At 39.1% G+C, this 21,984-nt stretch overlaps 1 protein-coding gene across 1 annotated transcript in view; it reads right to left on the bottom strand.

Moving 5' to 3' along the window:
• LOC124776937 overlaps positions 1-21,984 on the bottom strand; it is a 107,976-nt gene that overhangs the window by 65,497 nt on the left and 20,495 nt on the right. The window contains exons 5-6 of the mRNA XM_047252158.1: positions 15,648-15,818; positions 11,207-11,315 (exon numbers count right to left, since the gene is read on the bottom strand). Of these exons, the coding sequence (XP_047108114.1) occupies positions 11,207-11,315; positions 15,648-15,818 (280 nt within the window). The remainder of the gene's footprint in view (positions 1-11,206; positions 11,316-15,647; positions 15,819-21,984) is intronic.

Here is a 21,984-nt window from a genome sequence, read left to right as displayed (position 1 = left end):
TGCACGCAGAGAACTGGTAGCCAGCCTTAAGAACGACGTACCAGGAGATATAAGTTTAAAAACGGTTTTGTAATACAGAGGGTATCAAAACATGCAACATAGTTCGTGTCCTGTAACGCATTTCTAATTTTCAGGTGAATGAGAGTGGAGAAAACACTACTGAATCTGCAATTCGAGCAAGCTACAGGGTCGCTCAAATCATTGCGACGAGTGGCAAGCCGTTTTTGGTGGGACCACTCGTAAAATCGTGCACGGTAGCAGTTGCAGAATGTTGCCAATCTAATCCTGGACATGGCAGCAGATTTAGAGACACTGCTCAGGAAAAAGGTGGAGAGCTTTGTTGCATTTTCGCTAGCGCTTAACGAAAGCACCAACATATCGGACTGTGCTCAGCTTGCAGTCTTTGTGGGTGGTGTCGACATGGAGCTGCAAGTAACTAAAGAACTCCTGGATGTGGTACCACTCGATTACACCGTAACAGGACGTGACATTTTTGAAGCTGTTTGTGAATCAGTGGACAATATCAATTTGCCGTGGGATAAGCTCCATTCTGTAGCGACAGACAGTGCACCACAAATGATCGGGCGTCACCAAGGATTTGCTTCTCGTTTGAAAAATAAACTCAGGGACGAATTGGGGAAAGACATTTTGACTCTTCATTGTTTTATTCACCAAGAGGCACTGTGTGCTGAAACAGTAGAGCTAGGTGGCGTAATGAAAGATATCGTGAAGTGTGTGTATTTTGTGCGGCGCCACGGTATGAATCATCGCCAATTCAAAGGATTCCTGAAAGATACGGAAGCGGAGTATGGGGATATACCTTGCCACAGTACAGTTCGTTGGCTGAGTGGGGGAAAAGTTCTTGATGTTTTCTTTGCCATTCGTGAGGAAATATCCTTTTTCTCGAAATGAAAGGGGAAGAAATGCGTTGTCTGAAAGATATGAAACCTGGCGTTCCTAGCTGACATAACTATGCATCTGAATAATTTAAATCTGTCATTGCAGGGCAAAGGGCAGCTAATCGCTGACATGCGCGACCAGATCAAAGCGTTCGTGGATAAGTTACGTTTATTTGAGAGACAGATGAGTAATGGACATTTAACATTCTTCAATCGTCTTGCTTCTTTAAAACTACCTGAAGGTACTACTTTCGGCGATTACCAATCATAAAGTTCAAGCAGCTCATCACATCGTTTGAAACACGATTCCGAGACCTCACTAGTTTGGAAATGGAACTTCAGGTGTTCAGCAATCCTTTTTCGGTTCCCCCCGATGCCTTGTCATCGTCACTTCAATTGGAGATTATTGATTTGCAAAATTCAACTTTGTTGAAAGAGAGGTACTACAACATGTTGGATTTGTCACGATGGTATCTTTCATTACAGCAAAAAACACTTCCCAAGCTTCACAACAATGCCGCTCAGATCATGTGCATGTTTGAATCTACGTATTGTTGTGAGCAGCTTTTCTCAGCAATGAAAAGAGTAAAAAGTAAGGAATGATCATTTCTTTAGGATGCAACAATGAAGACCATCGTCCGCATTAATGCTGCGAACACTTTGACGCCTGATATTTCTGATCTTGCAATGAAAAGAAAATATCAAGCTACAGCAATTTCTTGTAAAACAGTTGTTTCTTATTTATTTCCCGAACATCGTATTTCCTGGTGTAGCCTGTCACCACATCTTAGCAGCTAAGAGTATGAGGTTGTCGATCTTGTAAGACGCAGCTGGCACATAAAAACACTTGCCTTGCCGCCTGCCTCAGTCAACCGTGCCACGTGCCGGCCCACTTGAATGGTCACAGCGAACGACACGGCTCCCTGGAGCAGGGAGCACTCCGCGGTTCACAACGGAGCCGACGAGCTGGAACAGCCTGCTGTAATCTATTGTCTACTGAATTTAGTACAGTTTCACTGCATGTATGGATGGCCTTCTCAATATCAGAACAGTTTAGAAATCCAAACTGTGAAATTGACAATACCGGTATACTATTTGATGTCAGATAGTTAAGAAACTGGTTGCATTTTAGTTTTACTAAATTTTTTGAAAAATGTTGGCAAAAGTGAATTTGGACAGAAATTTGACAATATTTTTTATCCCCTTTCTTAAACAAAGGCTTAACCCTTGCATATTTCAACCATCCAGGAATTGTTCCATTGAAAACAATTGTTTACATAGACACACTAGGTAAGTTCTTGTAGAACATAAATACTTTTGGATTAAAGAAGACCATCCACTGAAAAGCTTGCACCATGCAGGAGCATAAGCGTGTGTGTGTGTGTGTGTGTGTGTGTGTGTGTGTGTGTGTGTGTGTGTGTGTGTGGATTGGGGGAGGGCACCTCCCCCCCCCCCCCCCCAGCTTGTCAAAGGATAACCCCAAAAGCTAGCACATTTTCTTTCCTTTGTGTGTGCCAATTAATAACTCAATACTTCTGCTTTTCGGTGAGTGGTCTCCCTGAATCCAAAACTGGTTACATTGATAGTGTAATATGTTACTGAGCTCAAAATCACACTATTTAATTAACTTTGATGACTTTTATCATACTAGAGTTTTTTATTTTAAAGATTTTATGGTGGACATTACTTCTACTAGGTTAGGGATGGTCAGTGACGTTACTACATATAACCTGTATGAGGTACTGTCTGGCAGCGTCTACAGGGCCTGACAACCCCATCTTTTCAGTCACAGTATTGAAATGCTTGTCAAAAAGTTTTGTAACACTGCAAACATCTGTTACAAATGTTATCATTTGCTATTAATGCTATGTGCCCCTCTTCATACCAGGTTCTAACAGTCTCCTACTTCACTATATTCCGTATCACCTTTATTTTGTTATCTGCTGTGATTACCTTTTTCTCATAATGTATTTTCTTTGATGTCCATGTTACTAATGTTTATATTTTGCAGTATGTCTTGTAATATGCTACAGCATCAACATCAGAGCTGTTTCTGAATGGTAGATACAGTTGCCTTTTTCTTTTACAATATTCCTCTCATCCTTGAGTCGTCCATGGCTTCTTTCCAGACTTTGGTATAACCTGGGTTAGTTTTGGGGCCAAACATTATTGAAATAAGATAAGCAGTTTATTAACAAAAGTTTTTTATTTTTCATCCATGCCATAAGCACTGTATACATCACTCCATTCATGTCTTTAAGGAGTGTCCTAAAATAATCAATTTTTGACTTACTAGCTAAGCCGTGGCGTGGCTCTTGGGCGCAAGACGCTATCGATTACTCCTCCGGTTGAGGTTGGCACTATGTGCTATTGCGAGCGCCTCCTGTCGGAGCGGGTCCTAACGGGGGAGTGAGTATGAGTAACGAGAGTCTGGGGCGGACAGCAGGGGAGAAGGGACATTGCGGCCGCACTCTGAGGCGACAAGAGAAGAGTTGTTGTGCACGGCCGAGAAGGGAGGGTTGAGCAAGGCGGCAGTCAGCATCGCTTTCCGAGGAACAGAGAGTTGCAGCAGTCCAGCGAGCAGACACCAGCTCCGGGAGCTGTGGACGTGACGTGGGTCATATTATGGCGCAGTATAGTTTGCTTGGTATGCATCTGCTGCTCCCTTTATGCCCACGTGTGTTGTTCTGTCCGTATGTGCATTGAAAAGGTTGCGCTCCAGCTGGAACAATGACTTGTGCTTTACGTTCATGCACCCTGACTCATTTGTTTTGCTGCAGGCAGTTGTAATTCAGAGATTTTTTTTTCGTCACGATTGCCTTAGCACGGTGGTGCCTAGCATCCGAGAACAAGACAGCTAACGTGTGACCTGTTTTGGGTTTTGGAGTCCTGTTTGGGCAACCTAGTTATCATGCACACAAATGTATTGCTGCCGAGTGAGGTTAGCCCTAATCTTGTGAAACTGAACTTTCAGTGACTGGCTCGTCTGCAAATTAATTAATTTAACCTTTGTGGTGTATTTTTTGCTTTCAATGGTGAATTTCTTGTCATTCATTTGTGTATGTTTCGCCGTTAATGATAACTGTAAGATAGCAAGGTCTTGAAGGGCTCGCGTATCGTGACTGTTTAATTTGATTTCTTGTTTATCGGTCTGGTGAAAACTTATGCCAAGTTTACTAATTTCCGCCTGTGGTCCGGAAGTTGGTTTGAAGGTAAATCCGTGGGTAAATCTTCACTGGACCTAACTGTTAACTGATCTTGGGTTGAACTAATGCCATTATTAAATCGTTTCTTGTGTGCTATAAATTGTATTACCATAGACAAGGAGACAGGGCGCATTCTGTGGTCGAGGGGTAGGCACGGTTGCTGCTTTGCGCGTGGCGTCTTGTCGCTCGCTATCATTTCCCGCATTAGTACGGGCAGCGTGAGATTTGTTTGCTCGCAGTTGTATGGGCGCTAGTCAGCTGTGCCTGCTCCCGCTTCAGGGTGTGCCGTGTTTCGTAAGGCATACGCCGACTTTCAGTCACTGTTACTCCTGTGTTGTTGTCGGTCGCTTACAGAAACATTAGTCTGTTTTAGCACGGTGGCCGCTGGGCCGTGACGATGTCGGTTGATGACCAGCGTTGGGGCGGTCGTCCGTTCTGAGTGGCTTCAGTCGCTTGGACTTGGCAGTTACCTTCTGATTAAACAGATCAATTTGTTTATTTGCAGTAAATTCCTAAGTAGTTCGTGAGAAAGGTTGTAACTGAGCTTTTCATGAATTTACACAACTCAAGCATTTTGGTAAAGCATTTTCCTATCTATGTTTTATTTAAATGAGAATTCTTTATTGGGGTTATTCACCTGTTGATGCTTAACATAAAATTTGTAACTTAGCTTTCATGATTTTATTTAATAAGCATTCTTGTAAAGCAGTCCTTTATCTACGTTTTATTGATTGGTAATTCTTTATTGGTGTTATTCACTGGTTGAAGGTTAACATATGTTTGTAACCAAGTTTATGTCCTTGCTTAATTGAAATTTGTTAAGAGCCTTTATTGCCGGAAGATCATTAAAGCTTGAGTGCTTGTAATTGTGAATAATGTTGTCTATGTTGTGGGCTACCCTTCCATTTCCACAGCCAAGCTGTCCTATCTACCAGTACACTAGCTATCCTCTTGAAGTCAGATGCAAAAGATTTTATATCCTGTTCAGTGTTAACATTTAACAAAAGGAATTGCATGTCATGGTCTGAGAGGTCATTGACTATTGGTTTTGTAATATAATTTTGCTCATTAGACATTTCTATAAAGATATTATCAACAGCTTTTTGTGAGTAATTAACTAACCTACTTAGAAATATTATGATAGGAATTAAGTTAAATGATACTATTACTGACTAATAACTTCTTACTGGGGCAGTTCTTAAGAAAAATTGTATTGTAGCCGGTTGAGCATTAATTACTGTGGACAATTTAATTCATCATGCTCTGCTGCTCCCCAAGTGCTGAGAAAGTGTTTAAACAGGGACCTGGCTGTTCCTACAGTGCTACTGACATGTTAGTGCATCCCGTTCAACTGACTTCTCACAGCTATGGACAACATACTTCCACATTTCAACGAATAAACAAATTTCAAGTTTTTCTTTGTGTGCTATCATTTGCAAAAAAACATTTCAATATCTCGAAACATTTACAAATACGACAATTGTTATGACCACATGATTCCCGACGCGAGGGACAGAAATGGATACACTGTGTGACACCATCAGGTATAAATACCAATAACTCGAGAACCAAATGAGTTGTCACGGCAGAACACAACTTCAAAAACATTGAAACAAGCAGGTTTTGCAGTGATCACCACAAACAAGTGTGTATTTTTGTATTAATACTGAAAAACTGTTTAAATTTAATTGTAACTGTACATAGAAAATTTGGAAAATTTTGAGCTGTTTATGAGACATTCAGATTCCTTACTGTGCTGTCTATCAGACAGCAACATGCAGTTAACAATCTGTGGCCATTTCAATGAAGATTTTGTACTGGATTCTGATAGGATAAATGATCTAGAAATCTTATTTGTATTCTACAATTGGATCTCTTTAATTAATTTTCCAACATTGGTGAATGAAGATAGTAAGACTCTAATTGATAATGTATTCACTGATGAGGCTCGCAGCAAGAAAATAACTGTATGTCCAGTTATATATATCTCTGATGAGTTAGTTACTATAAATAATATAGTGCCTCATAGTATATGTACCCCTCAGTGGAACTCAGAATAATTAATAGCTGTAGGACAAACTTTTTAAGAACAGTTTACAAGAGATGACATGGGATAAAATTTATAATGGCCCAAAGACTGATATAAAATTTAATATATTCCATGATAAATTCATATCATCATTTGGAAATAGCTTTCTTTATAAGCTAATCTAAAGGACATTAAACAACCACGTAAAAAAAATCATGAATCACTAGAAAGATTAAAGCATCTTGTGAAAGTAACAGGGAAATGTGTCTGCTGGCAAGAACAAGTAAAGATCTTGCACTATAAAAACTACTCAAAACTACTAAGAAACGACATTAAAAACCAAGAAACATGCACATTATGTCAGAAAACAGTGATTCCAATAACAAAGTGAAAATGGAATGTAGTGAAACAAGAGGCAGGACAACCGGCCAGTAATAGGATAAAATTACAATTGTTTTAAACAGAAGGGCTATAAAAGTGAGTCACAGGTAGCAAATGCTTTTAATGAACATTTCTTAAACATGGTAGAAAACTTAGGGGCAAACAGTTCAAGAGAAAAAACACAGCAGTATGCTGCAAAAACAAACCTCATAACACTCAATCATATGGATGTCTCACCCAGTTCTCCATCACAAATTACATTAATTACATATTCTCTCAAAAGTAAAAGCTCATCTGGATTTGATAGTTTTTCGAACATAGTATTACAAACTTGCTACCATATCATAAGCACTGTCTTTCCAGAAATATGTGATGTATCACTAACTTGGGACATTTTTCCAGAGGGACTATAAGAAAGGTGATAGGGGAGCTTTCAGTAACTACCAATCTGTTTCATTAATGGCATCATTTTCCAAAATTTCTGAAGTGACATATTCTAGAATAGTATTCCACCAGAGCAACAACAATATCCTTTTATAAATAACAGTTTGAATTTCAAAAGAGTTGTTCAACTGAGAATGCCATCTACACACTCACTCACCAAATTTTACGAGTGTTAAATTACAAAATAGCACCAGTTAGTTTTCTGTGACCTACCTGAGGCATTTGAACTGTGCACATCACAATATTCTCCTAGGTAAACTGAGGTTTTATGCAACTGATAGTACAGACAACCAATTCATATCATATCTAACCGAAAGAATGCAGAAATTTATGCTTAACAAGTCAACTAGTGCAAGTTGTGAAGATTGTTCTGATTGGGGAGAAATCACTTGTGGTGTTTCAGTCTTAGGTTGACTATTGTTTCTCATATACATGAATTATCTACCATCTAATTTATAATATGCAGAATTAGTTCTTTTGCATAGACAGTGAAACTTCAATTTTATGTTTTTCGCAATTCTATCAATTTATAACCCTTGCGTAAAACCCATAAGATAAATGCTAAAAATTCCCCGATTTTATTCCTCTTTCTAGTAAGGTTTATCTCAATTTTATGTTCTTACTCAGCGCCTCGCTTGACTTCCTCCTGTTTTCTTCCTAACTATTGACATCTGATGTGACTGAATTTGTTATAAGGGGCACAAAAGGCAGACAGGTCACACTGTGGGTAGCGGCGGAGTTAAGGGAATATTTTAGGCTGTTGCATAGAGATGTGACATGAGAGAGGAAACAGTGACGCAATCCACAACTGGCACTGCCAACACACATTGCAACGTTTTGCTTCACCATGCAATTATGATACAACTACTGCTGGATTACAGCGTCATACACACCAGGTCAATATGTGATGAAGAAGCCCAGCCGCCACCTCCTCTTGTGTAACTAATAACTCAGTCTCATCTCTTTGCATGTATTTCTGGTGTACTGTATTCAGCAACAATATTACCTGTCAACCTTTTAAATTCAAACACTGAGTCTCGAGGGATATGCTCAGTCAGAATCGAGGAAATGACGGACATTTCCGGCTAGTGAGCTCTTATTGGCTGGAGACTTGCTATGTCACCCAACAGCCAGTGCAGCCACAACACCACACTAACACGCTTTCTTTAGCTCACTCCGTCTAAGTTTACAGACCTTAGTCTACGAAACATTCAAAATTACTAAAGTACTGAATTAAAAAGTATAAACAGGCACAGAAGCTACGAATCGAAGTCGGTGCGAGAATTTCATTTTTACCCTCCTAGATTGCAATTTTACCAACACATAACTTATAAACAAATCGCACAGCCATAAACGAACAACAAAGAAATTTCAAAATTTTACGTCATATAACAAATGTATTAGGGAAAAAAAGTGGATGTTGCCACTAATAATACCACAATGTACGTAAAAGAAGAGGCTAGCACTTTTGCTAATGATGTACGAGGTAACTGAGCCATTTCCCAACACATTACGGCTACAAATTATACTTCAAAACAGTCACTTCGAAGATCCTTTCATTTTAATTTCACCTCGAAAATAGCAAAAAATTATAGTTTACATGGTGAAATAAACTGAAAATTGTAAAACACGGTGAAAACTGTCGAATTACAACATCTCAGATGTTTGTTTTCCACTTGCAGCCAATAGCTGTATAGCATGGTCATGTCAAGCGAATGCTATAGATAAACAGCAAGCTTGCTTGACAGCTTGTTACAAATTATGGCTGATGTGATCACTGTATGGCAAACGGAGTGATCATGGCTTCCACTTATGTTTATCTGCTTACAGTAGTTCTGCTTAGAGCCTGTCGGCAGAATCTGGAACGTGTTGTTCCTCTACCGACTGCAGCCCATGTAGGCTACTCCATCTGCTATGTGTGGTGCCATAATTAACAGGATGTGTTCAATGAAGAGTCGTGCGATGGCTTGTTTGTCTTTGCTCCAGCCCTCAATTATGTTTAATATGTTGTGATGGCAGGCAGATTGTTATAAATGTAACAGATTACTGGGACAGAGAAACACTAAAATCACAACAGCCTTAACTATATTTTATGTTCATTGGTATGAGAACCATGTGTGAGGGAAAACTTGTGTGTCTATAGTGCATTCATGAAACCTGCTGTGTTTACACTACAGCAAGCAATGAGTTCGAAGTGCAAATAGATTGCACTGGCAATAATGCAAAACACTCTCCTTCAACCACTCAGCACAATGAACAAGGAAAAGTTTACAAGCAATACATTAGAGGTCACAGCACTCACATCACCGGAGTATGCTGCTCTGCCATTGATTATAGAAGGAAAACCCACACATGTTGAATTCCGACACTTTTCATCGTACTTCACAGTTTTCTGTTTCATTCACCACATTCAACAATTTTTACTTTTTTCTGGGTGAGCAAAAAGGAAAGATCTCTGAAAAATGAGTGTTTCTTCAAAACTGATGAACTTCATTATCACAAATTACTGTATAAACATTGTATTGTACATTTAATTCCCTTCACTTGTACAGATTCTATACTATGTATTGGATACGATTATGATTTTTAACCATAAATGCCAATTACATATGTTTTTGCTCATGTTTTGAGGGTTTTGATATTTTCCTTGATTCTGCATTTTCGTTAATTTTGTGATTCTTATGTCTAGATCACATGAAAACGTAAAATAGCAGTTACACAGTAACATGAGTATTGTAATCAATCCAAACATACATACAGTATCAGAAGTAAATTCTTAAAAGTATCATTGAGTGGTTTTCTGCGAGTGGTCTCACTTTAATTTCAAGATGAGACAGCATCTCAGTTCAGCATATCTAAAAGTACTACAACAATTACAGCACATGGAGAATAAATACAACATAGGGTGGAAACTTCAACATTTTCAGGCAGCAAACATGTGGGGTGTTATTTGCCATAATTGTCACAGGCTGTTGGTCCGGAAATAAATTTGTAAAACAATGTTTCCCTTTCTAATTGTCAACATCCTGCAAGTTTTTACAACTGAATACAGTGGAAAAAATTGCAGTTGGTTGGATATGGATTCTATCCCTCTGTGGAAACATATGCTACAGGTTTGTACCTTAATTTTCTAAATATTCTTTTCCTCAAGGAAATGTCTGAGTTCCCTGTCCAAAGGTCCAAGACTACTCTAAAAACAATCCCATTATCTTCATAATTTTTTATTGCTTTCCAGCACAAAATTTTCTCACAGTTGAAAATTTCTTTAAGTTACCATTCGCTTGGATTATTTTGTTTTTAAAACATAGTAAGAGAGTAACACCCTGCACAGAGTCCTAATTGCATGGAGAGACTTTGCATCTTTTATTTATCTTACAATTGCAGTATTCATCTTCAAACTGTGATTATTTCATAAAGGTTTTACTAGCCTCTCAATGCAATTAATCAAATTCAAAACCTCTCTTATCTGTAACACTTACTGCTCAACAACTCGCGTAACAGTGCTTGCCGAAGTTTGCACAGCCAGCACAGCATCTGGAGCTGACAGAGCTTAACAGATTTTCATTTAAGTCTCAAAGTTTGTGGCCAACAGTGGCCAAATTACAGAAGTACAAAATACAGAATTGTAATTCTTAGCATCTTAGTAATTCTTAGTATCTTCTTTCACAGTTTACAGAAGACATAGCACCTCTGTTTATATTTATGAGAGATCACCTGTGCATCATATTTCCAATACATATCCTTACAATTCCCTACTTATCCTTACAATGTGATGGTTTTAAAACAACACTTTATGGCCTTTTCAAATGTGAGAACTGTGAGTCACTGGACCAGTCATTTAAAACGGCAATACTGGAATCATGCAGCACAACCTCTAATATTTACCTCACATTAAGTGCTACAAAGGCAATTCTCAGCAATGACCTTTCTCAGGTTACCGCAAGTTTTATGTGTAACTACTGCGTTTGCCAAATATTGCAACCTCTAAATGGAAATGTTTGTTCTTTGACCATAATGCAGAAAATGTTGAATGAAGCAATGTAAACAGAATAAGTTCAGTATTAGTACAAAAATACATATTCCTTGACATGCTCTCTACTCATTCATGTTGTTTGTTAGTGTGCATATGCTCTTATCCCTCCCCCCCACCACTCCCTCCCCAAATTTGCCCTTCCCTAGCACCCCTCCCCACAAAACACATTTAAATGAATAACTGTCATTGGCAAGCGCAAGACATCATTCCATACCTTATTTAGGTTGAACTCGAACAATGGATCTTTTGCAGCTGCACTGACAAATCTTTCTACAATGACCTTTCCAAAAGGACCTCGTTCGACATTAGCATCTGGCTTGAACCTGAAACATTTTAATAAAACTCTCTCCATTTTTAGTGAAATTTTAAGTGTTCTAATAAATAAATCACAATCAGAAGAATGTCACAGTATGAGAATTAATGAAAAGATTTCATCATAATACAAATAAGGCAATTCAAATTATACTTACTTGCTTGTCTGAAAGAACAGACATCACTAACAATCGACAGCCGTATGAAATTAGCTCGAAATAAATTCACTGAGTGTGAATACCTTGGCACCCATTGTGTTAGATATAAATATACTACCTATTACTGGCGTATGAAAATTTGTGATAGTCCAGATGTATTAACAGATAGCCGAAGTGGTTAAGGCAATTGCTCAGGATAAGCAGGAAATTCAGATTCAAAACCAGATCCAGCACAAATTTTCATATGTCTTTAATAGGTAGTATCGCTATACCTAATACAGCCATTACCAAGATATTAACACTCAGCAAATTTATTTTGAACTAATTCAAATCATGTTTACCAAAAAATGATTTTTAATGCCCTGTGCCAGAGAAAAATAAATGCAAGGAAGGAAGGTACCATATTTTATACCACCCAGCTTCATCAATACCAATTACCACAGACAGACTGTCTTTCATAAATAAACTGTACAATGTTATGGAAGGAAATGGAAGATGAGGAATCGTATACTAAATTTTCACAAAAAGTTAGGTGTCATTGGTGAGTACTATAGATGTCATATATGTGACGTTAATATGAGTTGTTGAACGTTTGATCTCAGTCGTCTTCCAATGGTTACATGCCGAGGTCCCATTGACGTGAAGTGTGGCACTCGATCAATCTGAGAGATTGAGAGATATTTTCTGAAATTATAAAATGTAGGGGACCTACAGGGGGGCATGGTGTCCTAATGGAAATCAATAAGTCATGTTTTCGTATGACGAGTGGAGGGTGAAGGTATGATGTTGTGGGACGTTGGGTTTGGGGTGCTGTTATTTCACGCGGGGAATCTTCTGACGTAGTAATTTGGGTGGTTGAAAATCATACTAAGCAAGTTTTATTTTCTCTTATACAAAAATATGTGCTAGAGGCTTTATGATAATGTTTGGTGTGTTCGCTGTCATAAAGGGTTGGGCAGGAAAGATTTACAACCACCTTGTCATGAACTATATCTTCGAAATTAAAGACTTTGAGACTAGGACATGTGCAAACACTTTTGAGAGATATTGGAGGGTTGTGAAATCTGTTGTAGGGAGGGACAAAAGGTGCTATTCTGTCCTGCAGGCTCACCTTGATGAGTACCGCTAGCAGAAGTGTGTTCCTCGGGGTTACTGTAGTTTCCAGGGGTCCACAAAAATACAGAAAATGTGTAGGTCCTTGTTTGTAAGTTAAATAGGAGTGGGTGACAGTAGGTATAGTTTTCTTTTTTTTGGGCGGGGGGGGGGGGGTGTTTTCGATTGGATTTGTTTCATGTGTGGCATTGATTTCTTTTACTTTGTTTTTTTTTTTTTTTTTTTTTTTTTAATACTTCAGTTTTTTAATGTGATAGTTACATTGTTTCATTTTCACGTGTTTGACAGTTCTTCATTTTTTGGTTTTATTTCTGTTAATGAGTTACAATCTATTTCGCAGCAAAATCTGCATCTAGTAAGATGAATTTTTTTCTTCTTCCATTTTCTCGTTTTTCATTCAAGCAGCTACTGATACATGATGTATGACTTGTATGTTTTGTAATGGAAAGTTTTAAGTGTTCGTAATTTTTTTTTAATATTGTGGTTCATCTTTCTGTTTTGTTTACCTAGTTTGTGACATTGTCACCAAAGTGATATCAAGTGTAATTATTTCATAGATTTTGGTTCTCTGCATTGGTAATGACCTTTTCAGTTGTGCTATATGTCAAGTGATGTTTTCATAACCACATTTTGTCAATCACAGTGATTTTTTACTTTCTGCATTGATATCATCATTTTTAAGTTGAGCTATATAGCTCAAATGGTATTTTCGATATCGACTTTTGTTACTTTTCATGATTTTTGTGTTACCTGTTGGCTTTTTGTATTGATATCAGTCTTTCAAGCTGAACTATACAGGGTAGCCAGAAACAGTCTAGAAAGCTTGTCATGGTGTTACAGGGTAGATTGTGCAGAGAAATAATTGTTAAGTAAAAATTCCATTCATTCTAGTATTTCTGATTTAATTAGCACTGAAGTTCGACATTCATGTTTTTGTATGTACAAATTCAAGCAGCCTGCCAGAGACAGTGTCGCCAAACATATTCTTCAAACTGAACAAACATAGCTTTTGCAATCCTAGCTTCAATGATAATGAGCATTTGAACAAATGTTAACTCCCAGACCTGCAGATGTCTGTGCATTAGCATGTATTAGCGCATCCGTGCTTGAATTTGCATGCGCAACGACCTGCTAATTAAATCAGAAATGACACAACATATCAAATTTTATTCATAACAATTACTTTTCACCACATACTACACTGTTACACCCTTACAAGTTTTTCAGGCTGTTTCTAACCACCCTTTATAGCTCAACGACTGTTTTTGACATCGCCTTTCGTCTGTTTTCGCTAAGTGTACTGGTATCGGCTTTTGGCTTTCTGTACTGGTATTTGTTTTTGGCTTTCTGCATTGGTACCGATCTTTCAAGTTGAGCCATACATCTTAACAGTTGGTTTTGATACCGCCCTTCATCAGTTTTCGCAATCTTTCATTATGTATATTGGTATTACAGTTGTTTTGCACCTTTTTTTTAGACTAGTGCTGCATTGTTTTTCTGTGGGTGTTTCAATTAGTATATTTTACTATTACTGTGGTTTTGTGTATGAAATGTTAGTTTCTGCTCCCCCAAACATTTCCCCCTTTCTGGAGGTTGTCCCATAAGCTTCAATATTTATTATTAATAATTTGTACATTTCTGTATTTCATGTTTATATTTTCACTCCACGGTAACGTGTATAATGCTTTTGCCCACCAATTTGAAATCATGTTTGTGTAACATTTTGAGGTTTCATGTGATGTTACAGATCAAAGCTGACAGGCATTACTGTGTCCTCATGAATATTTTTGTACTTCCTCCTTTGCCCAATGTTTAATCATAGTTACCTTCCTTGTATGTATATTTGTCTGTCCTACTTTTCTTACTGCCATTTTTTGAGACCTCCATTCCTCTTCTCCTCTTCTCTAAGGCCATAAATACTAAAGTAGTGAATACTACTGTAATGCACATCAGCATTCCTCAGTATTTGAGTAACTCACATCTTTCCACATTGATTCTTCTGGATGATTCTCTTAAACTTCAGTCAGTTCCTCATCAATAACACAATGTGGCAAAAGTCAGCTGCTCCCGGGTACACCTTATAATCCAATACATGATTTTGGAATTTGTGTGTAACAATGATGTAATCAAGCTGGAATCTTTGTGTGTCTCCAAGTCTTATCCGTCTCCTCTTACGGTATTAGTTATTTGTCCTCTCTCTGCCCTACATTCCACCTTCCTATTTAGAATGAATCTTACTCTTGGTATACAATTTTTGCTGCTGTTGATAGTACTCTGTTTTTGTCCAATCAGATACTTTTATCTTCTTTCTGTGACAGTAAACTGACACCATTATTTTTATATTGAGTCACTCCCCTTTTCAGATTTTCTTGCTTTCCTAGCACATTCAGACTTCCAAAATTGCACACACCATTGCGTACTCTGACTTCTAAAATGTTACCCTATGGTTTATCATACTACTCTCTCTCTCTCTCTCTCTCTCTCTCTCTCTCTCTCTCTCTCTCTCTCTCTCTCTGTCCCTCCTCCCTCCCTACCTCTGCCTCCCCCCAAGGCTTTGTTTTGGACCTACCATTTGGCAGTCACATCTCAGATGTCAGAATGAGGGACTAGTCCCATGAATGCCAATGAAGGGATCATCATACCAAGTTTTCACTTACAGGCCACATGTCCTATGGATACAAAATATGTGTCTGTAATGCAGTGGTTTCCATTGTCTTCTGATCCTCAAGCCTTAGGTTGGGTGACTCTTTGCACAAAAAGTCTTCAGTTGTGATTGCTGATGACCTTTACCAAAATTTATCCAGTGGCTGGGATTGAACCCGCAACTCAACTCAGGTAATTTTAATAGCAGTTGAAATGTTAATCCCATACCAAGGTGATTATCTGCTGTTTAAATACAGCAAATAACCTCATTCCTACAGGAAGAAAACTTACACACCACCACAACTTCTTCTTCTTCTTCTTCTTCTTCTTCTACTACTACTACTAATACTAATACTATAAAAATATCAGTATATACTTTTACTGTAATTTTCAAATATAAACTGGCATCTTCTGTATAATTTAATATACCTGCAAGCATACTGTTTCTCAAAATCTCGGCCTCTGAAGTCTGGTTCCTCTTTCACCATATCGGCATCCTCACCTGCCTCTACATCAGCTTCAAACATTTGTGAACGAAGCCTTACAAGAATGCGACCTGGTCTGACCATCTTTGGTTTCAAACTGGAACCGACCCTGTGCCTAAAGAAATGAAAGGATCACAAAATAATTTCACCAATAACATAAAATACAATTTTTAAGATATCACTAATTATAAAGTATAAACACTAGTGTAAAATGTTATAAGCAAGCAAAGACATTAACAACCCAAATGCTGGTTTGTATGAAACATTGCTTTATTGGAAATGGTCCAAGTGGAGGTGGTACACTCTAACCTTCCTCTGACCTTTGAATTGACTACCCCAGCCATTTACAGGGGGACCTTCACCTAACATGGAATTCGAACCATGGTGCAAGCTGATATTTAACAGACATTATCAGGGTCAATTGATAAGAATCCTATCATTGTCCGGGATCGGACCTCAAGCCTCTGGAATCACAGTCTGACACTTAACTGTAGAGCCAATGAGCCGCACCTCAAAATGGTGACTACAGCATACTTAGTAGCTATTGTTTACACGGAAAATTTCAGAAGTTGAAAAACAATAGAAAAACTCAAATTTAGTCTCCAGAACTTTAATGGGTAAAATATGTAATTAAAAACTGATGAAAGTGATTTACTTGAAAATATTTCACAGGTAAATTAGTGATCAAAAACTTCTGCAGTGACACAATTCTAGTTTAAAATTCATTTACAGGAGGAAATTCAATAGGGGTAATTACCACACAACAGGCTACACAATACTGACATTAACTGGGTCAACAAACTAGCAGCGACTAATCTTATCAACAGCCCACGTAGCACTCAAAAATGCCTTTGCTAATGAAAGAAAGGAGAACTTGACAGAACTATGTATTCATAAATTCATTTTATCTAACTGAGCGTATCCCTCATCAAACGCATCTGTAAACATATTTGAGTTTATACAGCTTAATTATCTACTTACAGGTGGCATGTTTATTACCGGCCTGCTTGTATAGCACAACGCCCAGTGCACAAGTTTACAAGACAGGGAGGTGAATCAGACAGGGTTACATTCAAGAACAACAACTGTTGGTACAATTCCACATGAGTTTGAATGCTTCTGCTTTTCCCATCATTTTGAGGGATACATTTGGGAGGACATAACACACAGAATGAATTTTCGCACTGGAGCAAAGTGTGCATTGATTTGAAATTTCCTGTCAGTTTAACACTGTTTGTCAGACTGGGACTCAAACTGAATCTGAGACTTTTGCCTTCTGCAAGCAAGTGCTCTACCAACTACACTATCCCAGCACGACTCATGATTCAAACACACAGCTTTATTTCCACAAGCAGCCCAGCCCCTACCTTTCAACAGATCTCAAAGTATGAGGGTGGGTCTTGAGTTGTGCTTGGACAGCTCAGTCAGTAGAGCACTTGCCCGTGAAAGGCAAAGGCCTCAGGTTTGAGTCCCAGTCCTGCGCACAGCTTTCATCTGCCAGTAATGTGAAATCAATGCACACACCACTACATTCTGGAAGCAATCCCCCAGGCTGCAGCTAAGCCATGTCTCCACAATGTCCTTTCTTGCATGAGTGATAGTCCCACAAGGGATGCAGGAGAACTTTTTTGAAGTTTAGAAGAAGGAAGGAAGATCAAAGTTTAATGTCCTGTCAACAGCTAAGATATTAGAGATGGAGCACAAGCTCGGATAGTGTGAAGGATGGGGAAGGAAACTGCCCAATCCATCAATTGCCAGACTGATTTAAGGAAATCATGGAAAACCTAACTCTGGATGGTTGGATGCAGATTTCAACCATTGTCCTCAAGAACGTGAGTCCAATGCACTAACCACTGCGCCGCCTCGCTTGGTGTGAAATCTGGAAAGTAGGTGATGAGAAAACGCTGAAACTAAATCTGTGGGGTAGATCATGAGTTGTGCTTGGACAGCTCAGTTGGTACGGCACTTGCCCAGAGAAGGCAGGTCCTTGGTTCAAGTTCTGGTGCAGCATGCAGTTTTAACTTGCCAGAAGTTTCACGATGTAAAATGTTGCCAGACACTTCTTGGAATGTAGGTCCTCAGAATTTTAATGACTTGCATCTCTGTGCTGCATAATGATTTGCATAATGGTTCTCTTGTAGTGTCTGCCACTGAAGTTTGATGAGCATCTACATGCCAGTCCCCGAACTAATTAAACGCATGACGAAACACGTAACTCTTCTTTGTATCTTCCTATTAATCCAGCCTGGTAACATCCCCAGCCCTATGAGCAATACTCAAAAAATGACCAAATGAAGGGTTTGTAAGTGATTTTTTGAACAAGTGAATTAAATTTTTGTAGAAATCTTCCAATGAAGAGATTGTGTTGGCATTTGATTTTACTACAAGTAGTTTTATGTAAGCATTAAACAATGCAAACTCCACCTGGTTGGAACATAAACAATTTAAGGAAAAGATAAACAGTTACTTACTATAAACATGACACATTACGTTGCAGACAGGCACAATTAAAAGACACTTACACATCTGCTTTCAGCCACAGCCTTCACCAGAAAAAAAAAGTGAAAGAGAAATACATGCACATTCACACAAGCAGACACACCTCACACACACGACTGCCATCTCCAGCAGCGCTTAACTTCGGTGATCTGACAGGAACCGGTGTTACCACTGCAGCAAAGCCGTTGGCTTACAGAAACCATGGGAGACCTAAATCTGGGTGGATGGACAGATGTGTAAACTATCACCCTCTGTGAACATGAGATCAGTTTTACCTCACTCAGTAATTTAAGTGGGGTAGGGAAAATAAATTAAGTTAAGACTGCAACTTAGCACCACCACTGTTTAAAATATATACCAATGGAGTAACTAAAGAATTTCGAACCCAAAATCCATATAGTATCAAATTACACAGAAAAATTTACAACAGTCAGATCTGCAGACTGCATGGCATTACTGGCAGTAAATAAAATGAATGACTTCCTAGCTGAAAAATAATATGAGCATAATTACGACAATCATCAACATAATGAAATGTATACGGAAAATGGAGCAGAATGGTAACATCTGGTTAGGTGGAAAGAAACTAGGACACATGAACAAGTTCTGATACTTGGAAGCCTTATGTTTTCTGATGAAATACGTACAAGAAGCCTCTGGGATAGAATTGCTCAGGATAAAGGAGCATTCAGTATGAAGTGTTATCTGCTGACATCTAGGGCTCTCTTATCAAAATAGTTATATAGTTTGTAAAAAGTTTTCTTGGAAGTGTAGCAACATATTAATCACAAATATGAATCTTCCTGACAGAAGATAAGAGCCTTGAAGCTTTGAGGTGTGGTGCCGGTGTCAAATGCTGCACGTATATTGGCCAAGTAAAAGAACAAATGAAGAGGTATTAAGAAACACAGAAGAGGAACATAATTTAATGACAAAAATTGCAGAGAGATGCAATAGTTACATAAAACGTTTATTATGTCGCATCTCAGTACACTATTTTAAGCCTCCCACTAACTGTAGGGTTGCGGAGGAGAAGTGACAATTGACTGAAGCCTTCAGGTGCATCAGAGCAATCTATGAAATAGTTATAAAGATGTAAGAGAACCCAATTATTTTAAGCCATTAAATTCCCATTACAGCCACTACCTAGTTGAGATCCAATTGGGCACAACAATCAAAATATACACCTGGAAATGTGGCACAGATGTTGGATAAGATGCTTACTCCTTGATCCTCTAAGAATTAGTAAAATCTTACAAGAATATAATATTCACATAGGCTACCTACAGCTAACCAACAGATCATTTCTGGGAAACCCTGCAATAAAATGTTCATTGGTACATTCTATGATGAATGAAATACCAGCAAGGTTATTGGAACAAACATTAAACTGGGAAATGTATTTAATGTTGTAGCTGGTGGTGGAGCTGCTGTTGCTGTTCTGGTCTTCAGTATGAAGGAAGACTGGTTTGATGCAAATCTCCATACTAGTCTATCACAAGCAAGCTTCTTCATCTCTAAATAACTGCTGCAACCTAAATCCATTCACAACTTCATTTTTACCCCCCTATCACACAGACTATTTTTTATTAATATAATGGAAGGAAACATTCCACGTGGGAAAAATTATATATAAAAACAAAGATGAGGTGACTTACCGAACAAAAGCGCTGGCAGGTCGATAGATACACAAACAAACACAAACATACACACAAAATTCAAGCTTTCGCAACAAACTGTTGCCTCATCAGGAAAGAGGGAAGGAGAGGGGAAGACGAAAGGAAGTGGGTTTTAAGGGAGAGGGTAAGGAGTCATTCCAATCCCGGGAGCGGAAAGACTTACCTTAGGGGGAAAAAAGGACAGGTATACACTAGCACACACGCACATATCCATCCACACATACAGACACAAGCAGACATATTTAAAGACAAAGAGTTTGGGCAGAGATGTCAGTCGAGGCAGAAGTGTAGAGGCAAAGAAGTTGTTGAAATACAGGTGAGGTATAAGTGGCGGCAACTTGAAATTAGCGGAGATTGAGGCCACGAAGACCTAGGCTGTAGGGAAGGGACCGTTTGATGTGACAGCTGCCACCCATTCCACATCAAACGGTCCCTTCCCTACAGCCTAGGTCTTCGTGGCAAACGAATCTGCTCCAGTCCGGAATCCCTGAATCATTAAACCAACAACCTGAAAACAGCTTTCGCATCCCGCAACTACCCTCCCGACCTGGTACAGAAGCAAATAACCAGAGCCACTTCCTCATCCCCTCAAACCCAGAATCCCCCACAGAAGAACCACAAAAGTGCCCCACTTGTGACAGGATACTTTCCGGGACTGGCCCAGACTCTGAATGTGGCTCTCCAGCAGGGATACGACTTCCTCAAATCCTGCCCTGAAATGAGATCCATCCTTCATGAAATCCTCCCCACTCCACCAAGAGTGTCTTTCCGCCGTCCACCTAACCTTCGTAACCTGTTATTTCATCCCTATGAAATCCCCAAACCACCTTCCCTACCCTCTGGCTCCTATCCTTGTAACCGCCCCGATGCAAAACCTGTCCCATGCACCCTCCCACCACCACCTACTCCAGTCCTGTAACCCGGAAGGTGTACACGATCAGAGGCAGAGCCACGTGTGAAAGCACCCACGTGATTTACCAACTGACCTGCCTACACTGTGATGCATTCTATGTGGGAATGACCAGCAACAAACTGTCCATTCGCATGAATGGACACAGGCAGACAGTGTTTGTTGGTAATGAGGATCACCCTGTGGCTAAACATGCCTTGGTGCACAGCCAGCACATCTTGGCACAGTGTTACACCGTCCGGGTTATCTGGATACTTCCCACCAACACCAACCTATCCGAACTCCGGAGATGGGAACTTGCCCTTCAGTATATCCTCTCTTCTCGTCATCCGCCAGGCCTCAATCTCCGCTAATTTCAAGTTGCCGCCACTCATACCTCACCTGTATTTCAACAACTTCTTTGCCTCTACACTTCTGCCTCGACTGACATCTCTGCCCAAACTCTTTGTCTTTAAATATGTCTGCTTGTGTCTGTATGTGTGGATGGATATGTGCGTGTGTGCTAGTGTATACCTGTCCTTTTTTCCCCCTAAGGTAAGTCTTTCCGCTCCCGGGATTGGAATGACTCCTTACCCTCTCCCTTAAAACCCACTTCCTTTCGTCTTCCCCTCTCCTTCCCTCTTTCCTGATGAGGCAACAGTTTGTTGCGAAAGCTTGAATTTTGTGTGTATGTTTGTGTTTGTTTGTGTATCTATCGACCTGCCAGCGCTTTTGTTCGGTAAGTCACCTCATCTTTGTTTTTATATATAAAGACTATTTTTTATGGTTTAAGATGTGTGTATCAACCAATCCCTTCTTTTAGTCAAGCTGGGACATACATGTCTTTTTTTCCCAGTTCAATTCAGTAGCACCTCATTAGTTACTCAATCTACCCACCTTATTTTCAGCATCTCTGTAGCATCATATTTCAAAAGCTCCTATTCTCATCTTGTTTGAACCGATTATCATCCACATTTCACTTCCATAAATGACCACACTCTATGCAAGTACCTTAGAAAAGATTTCCCAACACATTTTAATAATAGCTTTTTTTCATAAAACTTTACTTACTAATGCCAGTCTGTATATTATATCTTCCCTACTTCAGCCATCGTCAATTATTTTGCTGCTCAAATAGCAAAACTCACCTACTACTATTAGTCTCTCACTTCCTTATCTAATTTCCTCTGCATCGTCTGATTTAATTTGACTAA

Source organism: Schistocerca piceifrons, chromosome 2 (genome assembly GCF_021461385.2).
Source record: "Schistocerca piceifrons isolate TAMUIC-IGC-003096 chromosome 2, iqSchPice1.1, whole genome shotgun sequence".
NCBI lineage: Eukaryota > Metazoa > Arthropoda > Insecta > Orthoptera > Acrididae > Schistocerca > Schistocerca piceifrons.
This window is presented reverse-complemented; position numbering and strand designations above follow the sequence as displayed.